We start from the raw sequence: 18,657 nt of genomic DNA on the forward strand, positions 1-18,657 counted from the left end.
AGCATAAGCTCATAAACTCATAAGGTTAGTAGAGTTAGGCCGTTCGTCCCATCAAATCTACTCCGCCATTCAAACATGACTGATCCATCTCTCCCTCCTAAATCTCTGCCTTCTCCCCATAACCTCTGATATCTATACTAATCAAGAATCTGCAGATTTTTAAGCTCGCCTTGCCAGGTGCTGTGACAGAGACTAATCTTCGCCCATCTCTTGACCGAATGCAGACACCCACATTCAGGCCTTATAACGAGTTTCCATTTTGTTCTGGTTTTGTTATGTTCACTTTCCTCTCAGGAAGGTGTTTGATCCTGTGAATCATTTCCTTTTCTGCTCCGTTTCCATTTCTCTTGTTCCATTCCCTTTCCTGACTCACCAACTAATCACCAGCTTTCCTTCCTCAACACACCGTAGAACTGCCTGTGTAAAATGGAGTCGAACATTTCCAATGCTTTCATTGTGATGCTACGCAGCAGAACGGCATACCAGCACCTTTTTGTATACAAAACAAAAGTACCAACCATTTCCAATTACACCAGCATTGACCCAAATTAAAAGAGGCAAGTCTTGCAAAGACTAGAAAGCAACAAGGCTTGGGGAAGATTGTATCAATCAAAAGATATCTAAATAGCCTAGACCGACAGGGAAAATTGTGATCAGTTTCTTCTTTGCATGCAGCGGTTTCACCAATACAGCTCCCACAAAGTTGCATATTCAATAATTTATGGTTCAGCACCTAACTGCTCGTTTCACTTTTATTGATGATAGATTTGGGACGATCAGCCATGGTCACAATGAATGACTGTGCTGGCTCGAAGGGCTGAATGGCCTCCTCCTGCACCTATTTTCTATGTTTCTACAATAGTTGACTTTCAATTGAGTTGTTTAGAGATACAGCATGGATTCCAGGCAGCAGCATATCAGTCCACACCGACTCAAAAACGTCCCATGAAGGTATAGTATACAAGTGGTCAATTTCAGTGCTTTATTAGCATTGTTAAAACATTTGTAATTAGCATATAGAATCCTGGAACCTTGAAGTAACTTGCAACATATCTCCATCCAAAGGAGCCAGTAGAATTGGATCCGAGGACACAGACTATCTTGTATCACTAAGCACTAAAAGGAAAATCTCATTGCGCATTTTTTAGCATAAGAAGCCAATTGTTCCATCAGCAATAAAGATGAATGGGCAGCTAGATATGCTGAGCTGTAGATTGGTGAAGTTACTGTGTGCAAACAGGAATTCCTAACATGTCCACATATTTTTGTTGGCTTCATCCTTTCCTAAGCCTTGTGGTTTTCCAATTTCAGGTCTGCAGCTGTGGAATTCTCAACGACAATACATACTGAACAAAAATAACAATTAAATCACATTGGTCCCTTAAGACAGACTTGCAACTTGATGTGTGTGTTGATGTGAGGGCCACTTACCATCTCAGAGACAGAGTCAGCAAGATCTGGCAGCTTCTGAATGTTATCAACTTCATCTTCTTGTGACTCTTCTGTAATAAGAAAAAGAACCATCATTTACATTTTGGACAACAGAATGAATGTGTTAAATAGAAGCACGGAAAATGAAACATAATGCAGCACTGACGTACTTGCTCTGAATGGATAATGGCTCTGAAGTACTTACACAACATTGCATCAGCAAAACATGTTGACCACAGTTTTTTTGGTCTTTGTACAGTGAAAACGTTAAAGAATTCATCAAACTAGATCAGTTCCATCAATAAGTTACATCCAGTGTCATGTACAATCTGTACCACACTCTAGCTACCAAGTCAAGGATGTAGAGAGGAGATCAGAACTCGTAGCTCAGGTCTAAACTGCAGTTAAATTCAGAAGCCGTGCTGCATCATTGGAGGATACCTTTTAAGATGTGATGTTAATCCAGCCCTGCCTTTTATTTCTGTTTAATGCAAACATTTCCCAAGATGGAGGAGGGGAGTGTTCCCATTCTCCCAACCACCTCCACCCTATCCCAACTCCCCCATGTATTTACCCCACTACTTAAAATACACATTTTGTCCATACATAAAATACCAAGTTAGACTATCCCAGAAACAAAGAACTGTAGACGCTGGTTTATACCAAAGATAGACCCAAAGCGCTGGAGTAACTCAGAAGGTCAGGCAGCGGTAGAGGTGTGCGGTAGAGAACATACTGATTGATTGCATCACAGGTTGCATTTGGCAACTCAAACCGCAAGGAACAAAAGAGAATTTCTTGTTGAGTGATAAATCTGAGACACAGGCCCCACCGAGTCCATGCCAACCTTCAATCCCTCTTTTACATTCTTTGTTTCATTCTTCCTGCATTCTCCTGATCTCCCCCCAGATTCGACCATTTACCTATTCACAATGGCCAATTAACCTTCCTAACCAGCATGTCTTTGCAACTTTGGAAGAAACCGGAGCACCCAGGGAAATCCACATGGCTTTAGGGGAACGTGCAAACTCCACATAAACAGTACTGGAGGCCAGGCTGAACCCAGGTATCTGGCACTGAGAGGTGGCAACTCCATCAGCTGTGCCATGCCGCTGCACTGAGTGTTTCCGGCACTTTCTGTCTTTGTTTCAGTTTTTCAACATCTCGCAGAGTCAGAAACAGGCCTTTAGGCCCAACTTGCCCACACCGACCAATATGTCCTATCTACATCAGTCCCACCTGCCCACGTATGGCCCATATCCCTTTATACCCATCCTAGAGTTTAGAAAGATGAGGGGAACCTCATTGAAACTTACCGAATGGTGAAAGGCCTGGATAGAGTGAATGTGGAGAGGATGTTTCCACTAGTGGGAGAGTCTAGAACCAGAGGCCATACATAGCCTAAGAATAAGAGGACGTACCTTTAGAAAGGAGATGAGGGGGAATTTCTTTAGTCAGAGGGTGGTGAATCTGTGGAACTTTTTGCCAGATATGGCTATGGAGGCCGTCAATGGATATTTTTAAGGTGGAGATTGACAGATTCTTGATTAGTACGGGTGTCAGGGGTTATTAGGTGATGACTGTAGAATGTAGTTGAGAGTGAAAGATAGATTAGCCAATGATTGAATGGTGGAGACGACATGATGGACATGAACTTATCCATGTACCTGTCTAAATGTTTCTTAAACATTGCGATAGTACCGTCTCGACTACTTCCTCCAGCAGCTAGTTCCATACATCCACTGTGAGAAAAAATTACCCCTATTAAATCTTTCCCCTCCTCACCTTAAACCTATAGCCTCTGGTTCTCGAAACTCCTGTTACATTTTTATGTACATTTCAGATCAAAAAATAGTGTTGACTGAATAAGGACTATCACGGCACCACAGTTTTATCCACACACACTCATTCCACTGGGTGGCACCCGTAATGGCCACCTTGCCAACAGTCTGTCTCGTCCCTTCCCTGTTTTTTCAGCCACTTATCTCGACGGAGATGCAGTTTTTTTCCGTGTTGCATCTCCGTCCCCCCCGCGGCCTACAACATGGAGTGGTGCGGCCTTTCCTGGAGACCGTCCCGGAGCTTCAAGCCGCAGGTGCGGCGCGGACTTACCATCGTGGAGTCTGCGATCCTTTGCCAAGGAACGCCAGTAAAAAGGCTCCAACTTTAACACCGTGAAGCAGCGGTCTCAGGTAAGAAGCGTTCGACTCTGGAGCTCCATGCCACAGAGTGTTCCGATCCAACCCGACGCTGGAGTTTCGATCATCCCGACGCGAGTGCCTAGACATTGGACCGTCGGCAGCGGCGAACTGCGGAGGGTTCAAAGGCCACAACCACGGGTGACCAAAGGAGGAAGATGACTGAACTTTATTGCCTTCCAGCACAGTGAGGAATGGGGATTCCACTGGGGTGGATGTTTATGTTAAATTTTATTTTGTGTGGCTGTGTGTATTGTGGCTTTTCACTTAGTTTGGCTGTATGGTAACTCAAATTTCACTGTACCTTAATTGGTTAAGTGACGATCAACGCGAACTTGAACTTGAACTTCTCATACATTTCCACTGTTACAACAGATGGAAAGAACAAATGTCCATGACTTTGAAATGTTTTCAGTTCTCAGGATATCCAAAAGCAATTCACAGCCAAATAGTTATTTTGGAAGTGATGTCACAGTAGTCTTGTAGACGGACACCTTCCAAAACAATTTCCCAACCTATTGAGTAGTTTATTGCAAGTCAGCTGGGATCTTCCAGTCAAGCATGTTGCCAACTGGTCTGACAGATGCAAGAGATTACAATCTCAAAACAGGGACTGATGAACTTTAGAAAGTCAGCTATAGATGCAAGGTTGTATTACGTACTTTGTTGCCACATGCAATATCTGAATTGATGCTACTTGGGTTAATATTTGCGCAAAAAGCGTTGTCACGTACCTCCACTGAACACAGCGAGACCCATGTTTTAGCCAGTGTTTGTAAAGAAAATATTGGGAGAGCCAAAGAAAAGACATACCATGTGGACACCTCAGACAATGAGGTGATTCAACACAGGGACAATGCCATCTCACATTTGCCACACTTGTGAGCAGTTTTGGGCCCCATATCTGAGGAAGTATCTGCTGGTGTTGGAGAGGATCCAGAGAAGGTTTACACGAATGATCCCAGGGATAAATGGGTTCACACATGAGGAACATTTGATGGCTCTGGGCTTGTAGTTGCTGGGGTTTAAATGATGAGAGGGGACCTCATTGAAACTTACCAAATAAGGAAAGGCCTAGATAGAGTGTTTCCAGTAGTGGGAGAGTCCAGCATCAGAGGGCACAGACTTAGAATAAAATAACGTAAATTTAGAATGGAAATGAGGAGTAAATTTCTTTGGCTAGAGTGTGGTGAATCTGTGGAATTCACTGCCATTCTTACAATCTGTGGAGGCAAATCATTGGGTGTTTTTATAGCGGTGATTGATAGGTTCTTGATAATTAAGGGCGACAAAGGTTATGGGGGCAGGAGAATGGGGGTGAGAGGGATCAGCCACGATTGAATGGTGGAGTAGACTCGATGGGCCTATTGGTCTCATGGGGAAGGACTTGAACTATATTTCACCTTCCACCACATTGAGGAGTGTGTAGGAGTCACTGTGGTGGATGTTCAAATGTTAAAAGGTGTTTTGTTTGTTTGTTTTGTCCCCAAGATGGCTGCCGGAAGGGAGAGTGAATGCTGGCGCCATTAGCTGCCGCTGCTCTCTCTTTGAACTGTGTGTTGTTGATGTCACTACTATTTTGTTTTTGTTTTATTCTGCTTATATGTCTTGTAATCTGCTTATTAAATTTTGTAAGGCGTCCTTGAGAGTCTTTGAAAGGCGCCCATAAGTATAATGTTAATAATAATTAAAAAAATAATAATTCTACTCCTATGTCTTATGATCTCTTGCTGAAGTTCTGGGCAGAATGGGAGCAGCTTTGGCTTGAGATAAACATGCAAAATGGATGAACTGAAGAGAAGCGCCACATCCACACAGAACAAGCTCCCCTGTCAAGGAAGGGAAGACTAAACAGGGTGAGGCAAATCCCAGCAAGCAGCTCAACTCCCGAGGGCCTACATCACGGTTATAAAAACAGAACGTTCATTTCTAAACAGGATACATGATCAAAAAGGTTAGCAGGTTGACATGCAAAAAGCAATGTGGTTTGACTTCATGTTAATGAAAACTTGTCCACAGATAGCATTCCTCCATTAAAGATACTGTGCCCTCCATAATGTTTGGGACAAAGACCCATCATTTATTTATTTGCCTCTGTACTCCACAATTTGAGATTTTTAATAGAAAAAAAAAATCACATGTGGATAAAGTGCACATTGTCAGGTTTTATTGAAGGCCATTTTTATACATTTTAGTTTCACCATGTGGAAATTACAGCTGTGTGTTTGTTTATCCATAGTCCCCCCCCCCCCCCCCCCCCCCCCCCCCCCCCACATTTCAGGGTGCCTTAATGTTTAATTGCCGCCTTAATGCAGGTATAAGAGAGCTCTCACACCTAGTCTTTCATCCAGTCTTTCCATCACATTTGGAAACTTTTATTGCTGTTTATCAACATGAGGACCAAAGTTGTGCCAATGAAAGTCAAAGAAGCCATTATGAGACTGAGAAACAAGAATAAAACTGTTAGAGACATCAGCAAACCTTAGGCTTACCAAAATCACTTTGTTACTGATGTTACTTTGGAACATCATTAAGAAGAAAGAGAGCCCTGGTGAGCTTACTAATAACAAAGGGACTGGCAGACCAAGGAAGACCTCCACAGCTGATGACAGAATTCTCTCTATAGTAAAGAAAAATCCCCAAACACCTGTTCGACAGATCAGAAACACGCTTCATGGGTCAGGTGTGGATTTGTCAATGACCACTGTCCGCAGAAGACTTCATGAACAGAAATACAGAGGCTACACTGCAAGATGCAAACCACTGGTTAGCCGCAATAATAAAATGGCCAGGTTTCAGTTTGCCAACAAGTACTAAAAAGAGCAACCACAGTTCCGGAAAAAGGTCTTGTGGACAGATGAGATGAAGAGTAACTTATATTAGAGCGATGGCAAGAGCAAAGTATGGAGGAGAGAAGAAACTGCCCAAGATCCAAAGCATACCACCCCAACTGTGAAACACGGTGGTGGGGGTGTTATGGCATGGGCATGCTGAAGATACTGGCTCACTTATCTTCATTGATGATACAATTGCTGATGGTGGTAGCATAATGGATTCTGAAGTGTATAGACACATCCTATCTGCTCAAGTTCACATATATGCCTCAACTCATAGGCTGGCAGTTCATTTTACAGCAAGACAATGATCCCATACATACAGCCAAAGCAACAAAGGAGTTTATCAAAGCTAAAAAATAGGCAATTCTTGAGTGGCCTAGTTAATCGACTGATCTGAACCTAATTGAGCATGTCTTTTATATACTGAAGAGAAAAATGAAGGGGACTAGCCCCCAAAACAAGCATAAGCTAAAGATGGCTGCAATACAGGCCTGGCAGAGCATCACCAGAGATGACACCCAGCAATCGGTGATGTCCATGAATCGCAGACTTCAAGCAGTCATTGCATGCAAAGGATATGGAGCAAAACACTAAACATGACTACTTTCATTTACATGACATTTGCTGTGTCCCAAACATTATGATGCCCTGAAATGGGGGGACTATATATATAAACACTGCTGTAATTTCTACACGGTGAAACCAAAATGTATAGAAATGCCTTTATTAAAATCTGACAAACGTGCACTTTAACCACATGCGATTTTTTTTTCCCTATTACAATTGTGGAGTACAGAGGCAAATAAATAAATGATGGGTCTTTGTCCCAAACATTATGACGAGCACTATAGACACAAACTGCTGGAGTAACTCAGCAGGACAGGCAGCATCTTCTTCAGAAGAAGGGTCTCATCCTGAAACGTCACCCATTCCTTCTATTGAGAGATGCTGCCTGTCCTGCTGAGTAGCATTTTGTGTCTATCTTCAGTGTAAACCAGCATCTGCAGTTCAATCCTACAGCATTCTTCCGTTAGTTTATTTATTGACACGTGTACCGAGGTACAGTGAAAAGCTTTTTGTTGCGTGCTAACTAGTCAACGGAAAGACGATACATGATTACAATCGAGCTGTCCACAGTGTACAGATACATGATAAAGGAAATAAAATTTAGTGCAAGATAAAGTCCAGTAAAATCTGATTAAAGATAGTCCAACAGTCTGCAATGAGGTAGATAATAACCCAGGACCGCTCTCTAGTTGGTGATAAGATGATTCAATGGCCTGATAACAGCTGGGAAGAAACTGTTCCTAAATCTGGACGTTAGTATTTTCACACGTTCCTATCTTTGGCAAGATGGGCGAGGGGAGAAGAGGGAGTGACCACTGGTCCTCGATTATGCCGTGATGATTACAATTTTAGTGGAAAGATAATATTTTCAATCTCATATCCCTTTCCAACACAGCATTCCTTGAGAGAGGAACTTGAGAGGGCAACATTGCTAAGTGAAGAATTTCAGAGAGTGTGGAACTGAACATGACCACCAGGTGGCTTTGTAGGAAAAGAAATTGTCACTGGTAGCTGTTGAACAGATGGAGATGACTTGGGTCCCACAGACAAACCTGTTGTGATGCTGCAAGGAAGAATTTCATTGTTTTGTTTTGGTACATATGACAATAAAATAACCCTGACTCTTGACACACACACACACACGGTTTGGAAGTGCTGTCACAGTAGTCTTGTAGACAGTCTCCTTCCAAAACAATTTCCTAAGTTTACACAAGTGTCTAGAAGGCCCCTAAAATCTGGATTAATAGAAATTAAAAATTGCAGTGAAACAAGGAATAATAGCAAAATGAATACAAAAGCTGACCAATTAGACTTCCTATCTTCCCCGGCAATACTCTGTAGATTGTTAAAGGAATTTGGTGCAGCGATTTGAAACAATTGTTGTTCAACGTTAATGTTCAGATTCAGATTCAGATTCAATTTTAATTGTCACTGTCAGTGTACAGTACAGAGACAACGAAATGCACTTAGCATCTCCCTGGAAGAGCGACATAGCAAACGATTTGAATAAATAATAATAAGTGTCCGGGGGGGGGGGGGGGGGGGGGTGGTGATTGGCAGTCACCGAGGTACGTATACAACAATAGTTCGCACCAGCTTAGTAAAATTCTATTTATTTATTTTTTTTAAATTCTAATTTTAACTGCAGAAGTCAAATCCGGCATATTTCTAAAAAACGGCCACAAATGGGCAGATCAGGCGGAGCCACTCGGGTGTAATTGAGTTACTGTTGAACATTACAGAGACTGTTCCCGGCAAGATGCCTGAGAAGCTGCTTTGTGCTCTCAGTATTTTCAGTTTGTATTTGTGCTGCTCAAAGACTCCAGTGCTCTCAAGTTAAGGAAATGCACTCATCCTGTGGATATTTATTGATTCCACCTGCAGGACACTGCAAATAAACTTCCTTTTCCAGGCTGCCCCATAAATAGAAATGCAGGCACAATTATTCTCTTCACTTTTAAGGTAAGGCATTATTTCAATTGGCTTTCCGCTGATTTTTTGTTAACCACCGATCTGCCATCCTCTCCATTCTGAAACAAAACCACTGACCAACAATCTCATTGACTGTTGAGGTCAAAAACATTTCCATCCCTTCCCAGGATAGGTTCTTATCCACTCTTGCTCAATGCAAAAGGTTTTTGCAAATGTCCCATTTCTTGCCCAAACTGAATAACTAGTGAGATAATCACTGCAGGCAGGCTGGCGAGAGGCAACGATAGTTGTGGGTCTGGAGATGCATCTGACCAGCCTAGAAAAAGATGTGGAACGTCTTTCCCTGTTGGATATTTGCAAACTTTAGAACTGACACTGTCCTTAAACTGATTCACTGCATACATTGTGTGTTGGAAAGAACTGCAGATGCTGGTTTAAATCGAAGATAGACATAAAATGCTAGAGTAACTCAGCGGGACAGGCAGCATCTCTGGAGAGAAGGAATGGGTGAAGAAGGGTCTCGAACCGAAACGTCAGCATTTTATGTCTATCACTGCAAACATTACCATTCTAACAAATAAATGTAGAAACTATGGCAAATACTCAACACATCAGACAGTTTGAGGGGAAATTTCCAACATTTTCCGTTTTTATGCAGATTGCCAGCAACTGCAGATGTTTGTATCAATTGTATCTCTCGGCCTAATAACCATATAACCATATAACAATTACAGCACGGAAATTACAGTCCATGCCGAACAAATTTTTTCCCCTTAGTCCCACCTGCCTGCATTCGTACCATAACCCTCCATTCCCTTCTCATCCATATGCCTATCCAATTTATTTTTAAATGATACCAATAAACCTGCCTCCACCACTTCCACTGGAAGCTCATTCCACACCACCACCACTCTCTGCGTAAAGAAGTCCCCCCTCATATTACCCCTAAACTTCTGATTCTGAAGTCATGTCCTCTTGTTTGAATCTTCCCTATTCTCAAAGGGAAAAGCTTGTCCACATCAACTCTGTCTTTCTCATCATTTTTAAAGACCTCTATCAGGTTTTTATGCGCTCCAAAGAATGCCCTAACTTGTTCAACCTTTCTCTGTAACTGAGTTGTTGCAACCCACGCAACATTCTAGTAAATCTCCTCTGTACTCTCTCTATTTTGTTGACATCCTATAATTTGGCGACCAAAATTGTACACCATACTCCAGATTTGGCCTCACCAATGCCTTGTACAATTTTAACATTACATCCCAGCTTCTATACTCATAATGCCCCTGTCCCACTTAGGAAACCTGAACGCAAACCTCTGGAGACTTTGCGCCCCACCCAAGGTTTCCGTGCGGTTCCCGGAGGTTTTTGTCAGTCTCCCTACCTGCTTCCACTACCTGCAACCTCCGGCAACCACCGGCAACCTCTGGCAACCACCTGCAACCGAACCTAAGTGGGACAGGGGCATTACACTAATACTGTGTTACGAGTAAGTAGGTTGGCCACACTTTAAAAAAAAATGCTGTACTCTTATAATTTATGGTGAGATTTGGCCAGTCCTCTGCAATTCTACCACTCAGCCATACCATGGTGCCAATGTAAATACTTCAGTAGGTAAATGGAACAAGTTGCCGGTAGTTGAGGCAGGTGCCATCACAACATTTAAGAAACATTTAGACAGGTACATGGATAGGATAGATTTAGAGGGATATGGGCCAAACGCAGGCAGGTGGGAATAGGGTAGATGAGGCATGTTGATCGGCGTGGGCAAGTTGGGCCGAAAGGCCTGATTCCACGCTGTATGACTGTATGAAATCAAGTGCGTTTTTATATCAACGCAGCAGTTCATCATTACTGATGATAACTTTTAATTCCAGATGAATACATTTTAAGCAAAATATTAAGTGCAGGAGGAACTCAGTGGGCCAGTTAGCGTCTGGGAAGGGAATTACAGGCAATGGTTTAGGTCGGGACCCTTCTGCAGACTGGACAGTGTTTGTGAGCTATCACAGATGCAGGTGGGGACGGATCGGACAAGTTCAAATAGAGGTATTTGAAGGGGACGTAGTGGGGCAAGAGCAGTGAGAAACAATGGGTCTGCCAGGATTATCCTGCTTGTAGATTTTGGATATAGAAACGGGCAGTAGAAACATGTAGGAAGGAACTGCAGATGCTGGTTTATATCGAACATAGGCACAAAATGTTGGAGGAACTCAGCGGGCCAGGCAGCATCTCTGGAGAGAAGGAATGGGTGACGTTTCGGGTCGAGATGCTTCTTCAGACTGAAGAAGGGACTCAAACTGAAACGTCACCCATTGCTTCTAACCAGGAGATGCTGCCTGTCCCGCCGAGTTCCTCTAGCATTTTGTGCCTATTAACGGGCAGTGTAAGGTTGTGGCGCTGTACGGTTGGAGGTTGTGGTGTGGAGATCAGCAGAGGCGATGAGATCAGTGACTGTCTGGGAGATGGTGTTCATCCATGGGGACATAGTCCAGGAGTAGGTGGAGGCCATCCTGCCAGACTAAATAAATAAAGTTGAATTCCCTAGCTGCCTTGATGCGATTCATCTGCCGTACAGATTAATAATCCAGGTCAAACTGTTGAAGAATCCACTAAGTTATGCACTCTGACCACACAGTAAAGCATCCATGAGCCTTGCAGTATTTATGCCAGTCTAGTTTCTGGTTACCACTGCATTCAGATGTCACACACACCATGAATACTGATCGAGCGCAGACAATCAATGAAAACAAGGAGCAAAACACACAGCAGATACTGGTTAGACAAACACGAACAGACAAGCTGAGCAACTTCTCCCAAGTTAATTCTTTTCCAAATTCCACTAATGTTTTCACACTCCAATTTCTATCTAACTTTTAAAAGAGGCCGGCTGAGCAAAACAAAACAAAGAGCCCCACATACTGATTAAACACAGACTGGATATAAAACTGCGGCTTAAACATTTACAGCCTCTAACTAATAGAACAGTAGACTGGAGGTGTTAATCCCGTGTGCCTTGAGTAGTCATTTCCAAGCAGAGGTACAAAGACTGAACAGGTTCCAGCTTAACGTGTGGTGCAGGTAGCAGTTTGAGAACATGTTGCCTGTATATTGCTTCCTCCACCGCTAAACATAGGGCCCTGGAGTCACAGACTGGCAGGCACCAGGAGATCAATGGCTGCTGTAGGTCGCCCAGTAGCTTTATTAAATAACCAGATAGAACAAGCTCTCACGAATCATATCACCTCTGAAATACAGCAATACGGATCATTACCAGGTGGTGAACCAACCACCCATGAAACAAGTGTGTAGGAAGATGCAGGTGCTGGTTTAAACTGAAGAGAGATACAAAATCTATCCAACGCCGCAGAAGGTTCGACCAGCCCCGACGCGAGGTTTGATCACCCGGCGCGGGGAGCTGACAACCCCCCGATGCAGGAGCTGAACGCCTTGACGTGGACGGCCCGAACGCCTCCGGCTACGGGAGTCAAGACCGTCCCATCAATGGAGGGCTCGAGGCCCCCGAAAGGAAGAACTTGAACTTTATTTCACCTTCCATCACAGTGAGGAATGTGTAGGAGTCACTGTGGTGGATGCTCATGTTAAAATGTGTTTTTGAGTCTGTTGCTTTTAATTGTATGACTGACCTGGCCAGTGAAATTCTTCGTATGTTGCCAAACATACTTGGCAAATAAAATTGATTCTGAAAATGCTGGAGTAACACAGTGGGACAGGCAGCATCGCTAGAGAAAAGGAACGGGTGACGTTTCGGGTCGAGTAATTTTGGATCGGCAATTTTCAAGCCGAGGTACAAAGAATGAACAGGTTCCAGCTTAACGTGTGGTGCAAGGAGCAGAGGGGTCTCGACCCGAAACGTCACCCATTCCTTCTCACCAGCGATACTGCCTGCCCCGCTGAGTTACTCCAGCATTTTGTATCTACCCATGAAACCAAGCCCTGATCAAACACACAGTTTGGGAGGGAGTACTGCAAGGCCCATGGAAAGATGCAGCAGTCTAGGATTGAATGTTACCCTGACCTTGGCTACAGTCAGAGCACGCAGACTTGGCACACTCTCCCAGCTCTCTCTCCAGTTCCTTCCCAATTCCCACAGCACAATAATTGGCTGCTGTAAGCAACACCTTCAGTATAGTTAGTGGCAAAGAGAATCCGAGGAGTGTTGGTGGTCAACTCGAGAGACTGGATGTGGAGGGGTAAGGGGAAGGAAGGTGGGTGGGGGTGAGGGTAGCAGGGAGCAGGGTAAATGGGGCTGGTGGGCTTTCTCCTCCAGGAGTCAGTATAGATGTGATTCTTGGTTCTTCTTGGTTTCTTGGTCCTCCAAAATATTCCCAAATTGAATTTAAACTGGAGGAGGATTGTGCTTTTATAAACAAAACTCTGCTTGCTGCAGGAACCCTAACATCTCACACCCACACGCCCTCTTTTCCGAACGCTTCAAATTATTTAACATTCACAACAATAAATTTCAAACTATCTTCTCAGTTGATCCTGTCCAAGGATGTGACCTCTCATAACTTGAAGTCAAGGGATGCAGCTTATCTACGTAAACACCAACATCTCCTTGCTCTCTATCCATCTTTGTCCAATGGTTTATACACACACACACACGCAGACACACACACGCAAACAGACAGACACACACGCACGCACGCAGACACACAAATGTACAGACACAGACACGCACGCAGACACACACACACGCACGCAGACAGGAACACTCACACATGCAGAGACACGCGCACAGACACACACACACGTACAGACAGGCAGACAGGAACAGACAGACACGCACAGACAGACGCACAGCCAAACACACACACGCGCACACACACACACACACAATCTCCTGCACTTTGCAAACCGTGGACAGACTTTGGGAAAAATGAAACACTACATTCAGAGAAGAGGAGTGAGGAACAAAATAGTACAAGGCAAGCTGGCCCAAGCAGGGGCTGGTTGAGTCTTGGTCAGTTACCACACGTGAATTCCCAATGGATGGTGAACACCTCCAGGCAAATAAGGGCAAGTATTATCACCCCGGTGGGCGGCGCGGCTTTGGCCAGCAGCGGCCTCTGCAGCCTGTCCGCGTTTTATTATTTTTTTGTCTGTGTTTTAATGTAGTTTTTGTTATTTTTTTGTTGGGGTGTGTGTGTACACACACAGTGTGGGGGGGGGGGGGGGACACTTTTGAATCACTCCCTGCACTGCAGACAGACCGACACACACGGCGTTGTCGTTGGGGCCGCAACGAGGAGCGGCCTCCAACAGGAAGAAGCCCGGGACTCTGGTGCTACAACTCACCGTCGCCGTCGCGGGGCTTGCCGAGTCCGGAACGGTTGGAGCGGTGGAGGAGCGCTGCTGCTGCTGCTGCTGCTGCGGCCCGACCGGAGAGTCGGAGGCCCCAACGACAGGACTGTGAACGGCGGCACCGGGACCCGCGGCTCCCTGGAGGGAGACCGCTTTTCAGGGACTCGCAACGGCGACTTCCCCCACCCGAGTTGCGGGGTTGAAGAGCTCCTGGAGCGGGGCCTGACACCACTGCCCCGCGCGGCTTGGAATGGCCGCGGGACTCTGCGAGCGCACACCGGGGGCTCTAACACCAAGACCCGGTGTGCGACCTCGCACTACCCGGCGTGGCTTAAATGGTCGCGGGACAATTGCCATCGCCAGCCCTGCACTTTGACTTTGACTCTGACATGGGGGGGGGGGGGGAAGAGTGCACTTTGGAGAAAAAGTTTAACCTTCCATTCAGAGAAGAGGAGTGATGTAAATTAAATAGTGTCAAGGCTATGTGTTTGTAGCTGGCTGCCAAGCAGGGGCTGTTTGAGTCTCAAGGGGGTCAAATTACAATAACGTGAATTATCTTATGGATGGTGAACACCTCCAGGCAAATAAGGGCAAGTATTATCACCCCCACTTTTCAAATTCCCCTTGGCATTTACCATATCTGTACGGGGCAGCCCTGGCAGATAGTTCTTCACTCTCTGCTCTCTGTGTGGTGAGTATCCGGACTCATAGCTCCTACTCCAAAGCTCTGTGCAACACTGGATTGTTTAAGATAACATCCTTTGGATAAAACCACAAGCCAGGTCTCAGGTGTAAATAGCAGGATCCATAGAAGTAATACGAACATGGAGAGCTGTTTTGTGGACAATATTTATCCATCAGCCATTGACAAGGAGGGATGATATAATCTTGATGTGTGACAGTTAGGCTGCATGGTGGCGCTGTGGTAGAATGGTTGCTTTACAGCGCCAGCGACCCGGGTTCGATCCCGACTACGGGTGCCGTCTGTACGGAGTTTGTACGTTCTCCCCGTGACCAGCGTGGATTTTCTCCGGGATCTCCGGTTTCCTCCCACACTCCAGAGATGTACAGGTTTGTAAGCTAATTGGCTCGGTAACATTTTTTAATTATCCCTAGTGTGTGTAAGATAGCGTTAGCGTGCGAGGATCGCTGATCGGCACAGACACGGCGGGCCGAAGGACCATTTTCCGCGCTGTATCTCTAAACTAAAAAGACAGTAGTGAAATCAAACAATATAAAGGGCTGTTCCGGTGCTGTACTGTTCCATGTTTATGTAATGTTCTTTCCTTTTGGAAGCATCTTAAAATCCTACGGAATTTCAATTAAAATGGAAAATAAAATTCAGATGTATATTCCTGAGTAATATTATTATGAACCACATTATGAACCACTAATTATGAAGAGTTTTTATATGATTTGTGGTTGTAGAAATACCAAATAAGTGCACATCAGTTTAATCTTTCAATCAGAAACAACATGTACAGATCATCAATCAGAAGAGCTGTCTTTAACAACTAGCTGTCTTCATTACTAGTCTATTGAGCACAGGATTGGGCTTTCCTCACTCTCTCTGGGATCTCACAGGCTCTCATGCAAGTTTCATAAGTTCATGTTCTAGGAGCAGAATTAGACCATTCAGCCCACCATGTCTACTCCGCCATTCAATCATGGCTGATCTATCTTTCCCTCTCAACTCCATTCTCCTGCTTTCTCCCCATAACCCCTGACATTCCTTACTAATCATCTGCCAATCTCCGCCTTAAAAATATCCATTGACTTGCCTTCATAGCCTTCTGTGGTAATGACTTCCACAGTTTCACCACACTCGACTAATGAAATTCCTCCTCATCTCCTTTCTAAAGGTACGTCCTTTTATTCTGAGGCTATGTCCTGTGTTCCTAGACTTTCCTACTAGTGGAATCATGCTCACCACATTCACATCCGTTATAAGGTTAACCTTCAGACGAGAAGATCCACTGAAGAACATTCGATTCAAAGAAGCAGCGTTAAAACTGGGGTGGCACGGGACCTTTGCTTGTCCACATTCCTGGGTTTCATCCACTGCATTAAACACTGGTGGAGCTACCCTTCCTCTTACCGCATCAACCAACTGCAACCCAAATGAAACATCAACAGTACATTATCACTACAGTTTCTATAAACTAGGGATAGCTCAAGAGCAAAATGAGGCCATTAGGCCCACATGGTTAATTCTGTTTCTCCGTACAACCTTCAAACAGACCTTCTCTCCCAACTCTTTCCCTGTAACCTTGCAAAATGTTTTTACCTCATGCTTATTCAATTCCCATTTGGTAAGTGTTAAACACTAAGGTTTGTCAACAATTGTCACATTTGAACCTCTCCCCTACCTAATCATTTACTCATCATTTAGCCTGTGTCCCAATGAACACCAATGAAACAAAAAATACCTCACATCACCTGAATTTTTATCTTCAGAAATGTTGGAACAGGACAGATAGCATGTGCTGGGAATGAAATGGTCCACTACCTCTGCAAGCCACCATGGCCGAATAGTGGCCCATATACTGACCATGCTCCCAAGGTCCATCAGTTCTTGACTGCATATCCATCAACATTTGGGTAATTCTTCAGAAAACACCATCGACACAAACCCTTTCAAATTAGATAGATTATGCAGGCTCTGGGTCAGGTAAAAATTCTTAGAAAATCCTCAAGAACATCTTTGAGTCACTTTCAGATTTCACCTACGCCCCTGCCTAACATCTCAAAGCAGGAATTATTACATTCTTAAGAATCACAAACAAATACTCCTAGTATTGTTACAAAATCTTCGATCTGCATATGGATGGTGTAACCATGTCAGACATGGCTGAACGGGTCACAAATCTACCAACATGGATCCTGCATAAAGAAAGGTAACTCGTGATTTTCAACACTGAAGTATTGAAGCAGGAAGGAGAACACTGGGGACATCTCGACTGCACACAACAGTGAAACTGAACGCAAGGGCAGCACGGTGGCGCAGCGAGTAGAGTTGCTGCTTTACAGCACCAGAGACCCAGGTTCGATCCTGACTACGGGTACATTCTGTACGGAGTTTGTACGTTCTCCCTGAGACCACGTGGGTTTTCTCTGGATGCTCTGGTTTCCTCACACACTCTAAAGACGTACCGGTTTGTAGGTTAATTGGCTTCGGTAAGTTGTAACATTGTCCCTAGCATGTAAGATAATGTTAGTGTATGGGTGAGCTTTGGTAGGCATGGAGCCAGTAGGGCTGAAGGTAGACACAAAAAGCTGGAGCAACTCAGCCGGACAGGTAGCATCTCTGGAGAGAAGGATTGGGTGACGATTTGGGTCGAGACCCTTATACAGACTGAAGCTGAAAGGTCTGTTTCTGCACTGCATCTCTAAAAGTCCACACGTAAGCATTGGAGAAGGTAGGCAGGAGGTCTATGGATGTGAAAGTGTGATTTCATTAGAACTAGTGCGAAGGGTCGCTGTGACTCGTGGGCTGAAGAGCCTGTTTCCATGCTTCATTTTTTAATCAATCAAAACGGATCAGTTTGGGGGCAGGCACGAAAGGGGGCTTCAAGAGGTGGGAGTTAGAGTGGAGGTAGGCCAATGTAAAAACTGGTGGATACCGAAATAAACTAAATCCAAGCAGCTTTGAAAACACTGGATGGTAGGTAATTGATAGATTGTTCTAACTTTCACAAAACTGGGCAGCAGCAAAAAGACAACCTGATTGCATCGTAACGCTCGGCAACTTTAGAGCAAACGCAAACAGTAATCACCAAAATGAGTATTTACTGCAAACCCAGTTAATGAAGAACCAGAAGGTATCTATTAAATATACAGAGCCCCACCCAGGCTGGGTAACATTACAATCTGGTGAGACTCAAGAACAAATAACTTTGCAAATCTGTCTGCTGCTGCTTCAAAAACTATCACCTTCTAACAATTATTCTGTGCCCTTTCTGACCTTGTCAATCGCTTCCCGATCTCCGAGCAGATTGTACAAGTCTAGAGTGCATGGTCCATCTCTGGTCATCATCGTCTGAAGAAATGATCAACAATTCGTGTTTGTCTTTGAGGTTGTGGCCAGCAATAACAGAGTGCTTCTACATATCAGTCTTTCACAACTCATCGATTAGTTCCACTGTATTCCTCTTTTTCTATTAAAAGTAGCTTTCACTGATATTGCCGGATTGTGCCTTGACAAGACGATGGACTGAATTGCAAACAGCAACAAGTGGGGCTTTGAACTTAAAAGTAACAATAGCAAATTTGCAGATGACACAAAGCTGGGTGATAATGTGAGCTGTGAGGAGGATGCTATGAGGATGCAGGGTGACTTGGACAGGTTGGATGAGTGGGAAGATGCA

At 44.3% G+C, this 18,657-nt stretch overlaps 1 protein-coding gene across 4 annotated transcripts in view; it reads right to left on the bottom strand.

Annotated features, from left to right (window-relative positions):
- Window positions 1-18,657, bottom strand: part of LOC129712758 (A-kinase anchor protein 13-like) — a 387,357-nt gene that overhangs the window by 190,348 nt on the left and 178,352 nt on the right. For all 4 annotated transcript variants that reach the window (XM_055661466.1, XM_055661468.1, XM_055661465.1 and 1 more), the window contains exon 9: window positions 1,432-1,502. In XM_055661466.1, the coding sequence (XP_055517441.1) occupies window positions 1,432-1,502 (71 nt within the window). The remainder of the gene's footprint in view (window positions 1-1,431; window positions 1,503-18,657) is intronic.

This window comes from Leucoraja erinacea, chromosome 33 (assembly GCF_028641065.1).
Source record: "Leucoraja erinacea ecotype New England chromosome 33, Leri_hhj_1, whole genome shotgun sequence".
Taxonomy (NCBI): Eukaryota; Metazoa; Chordata; class Chondrichthyes; order Rajiformes; family Rajidae; genus Leucoraja; species Leucoraja erinaceus.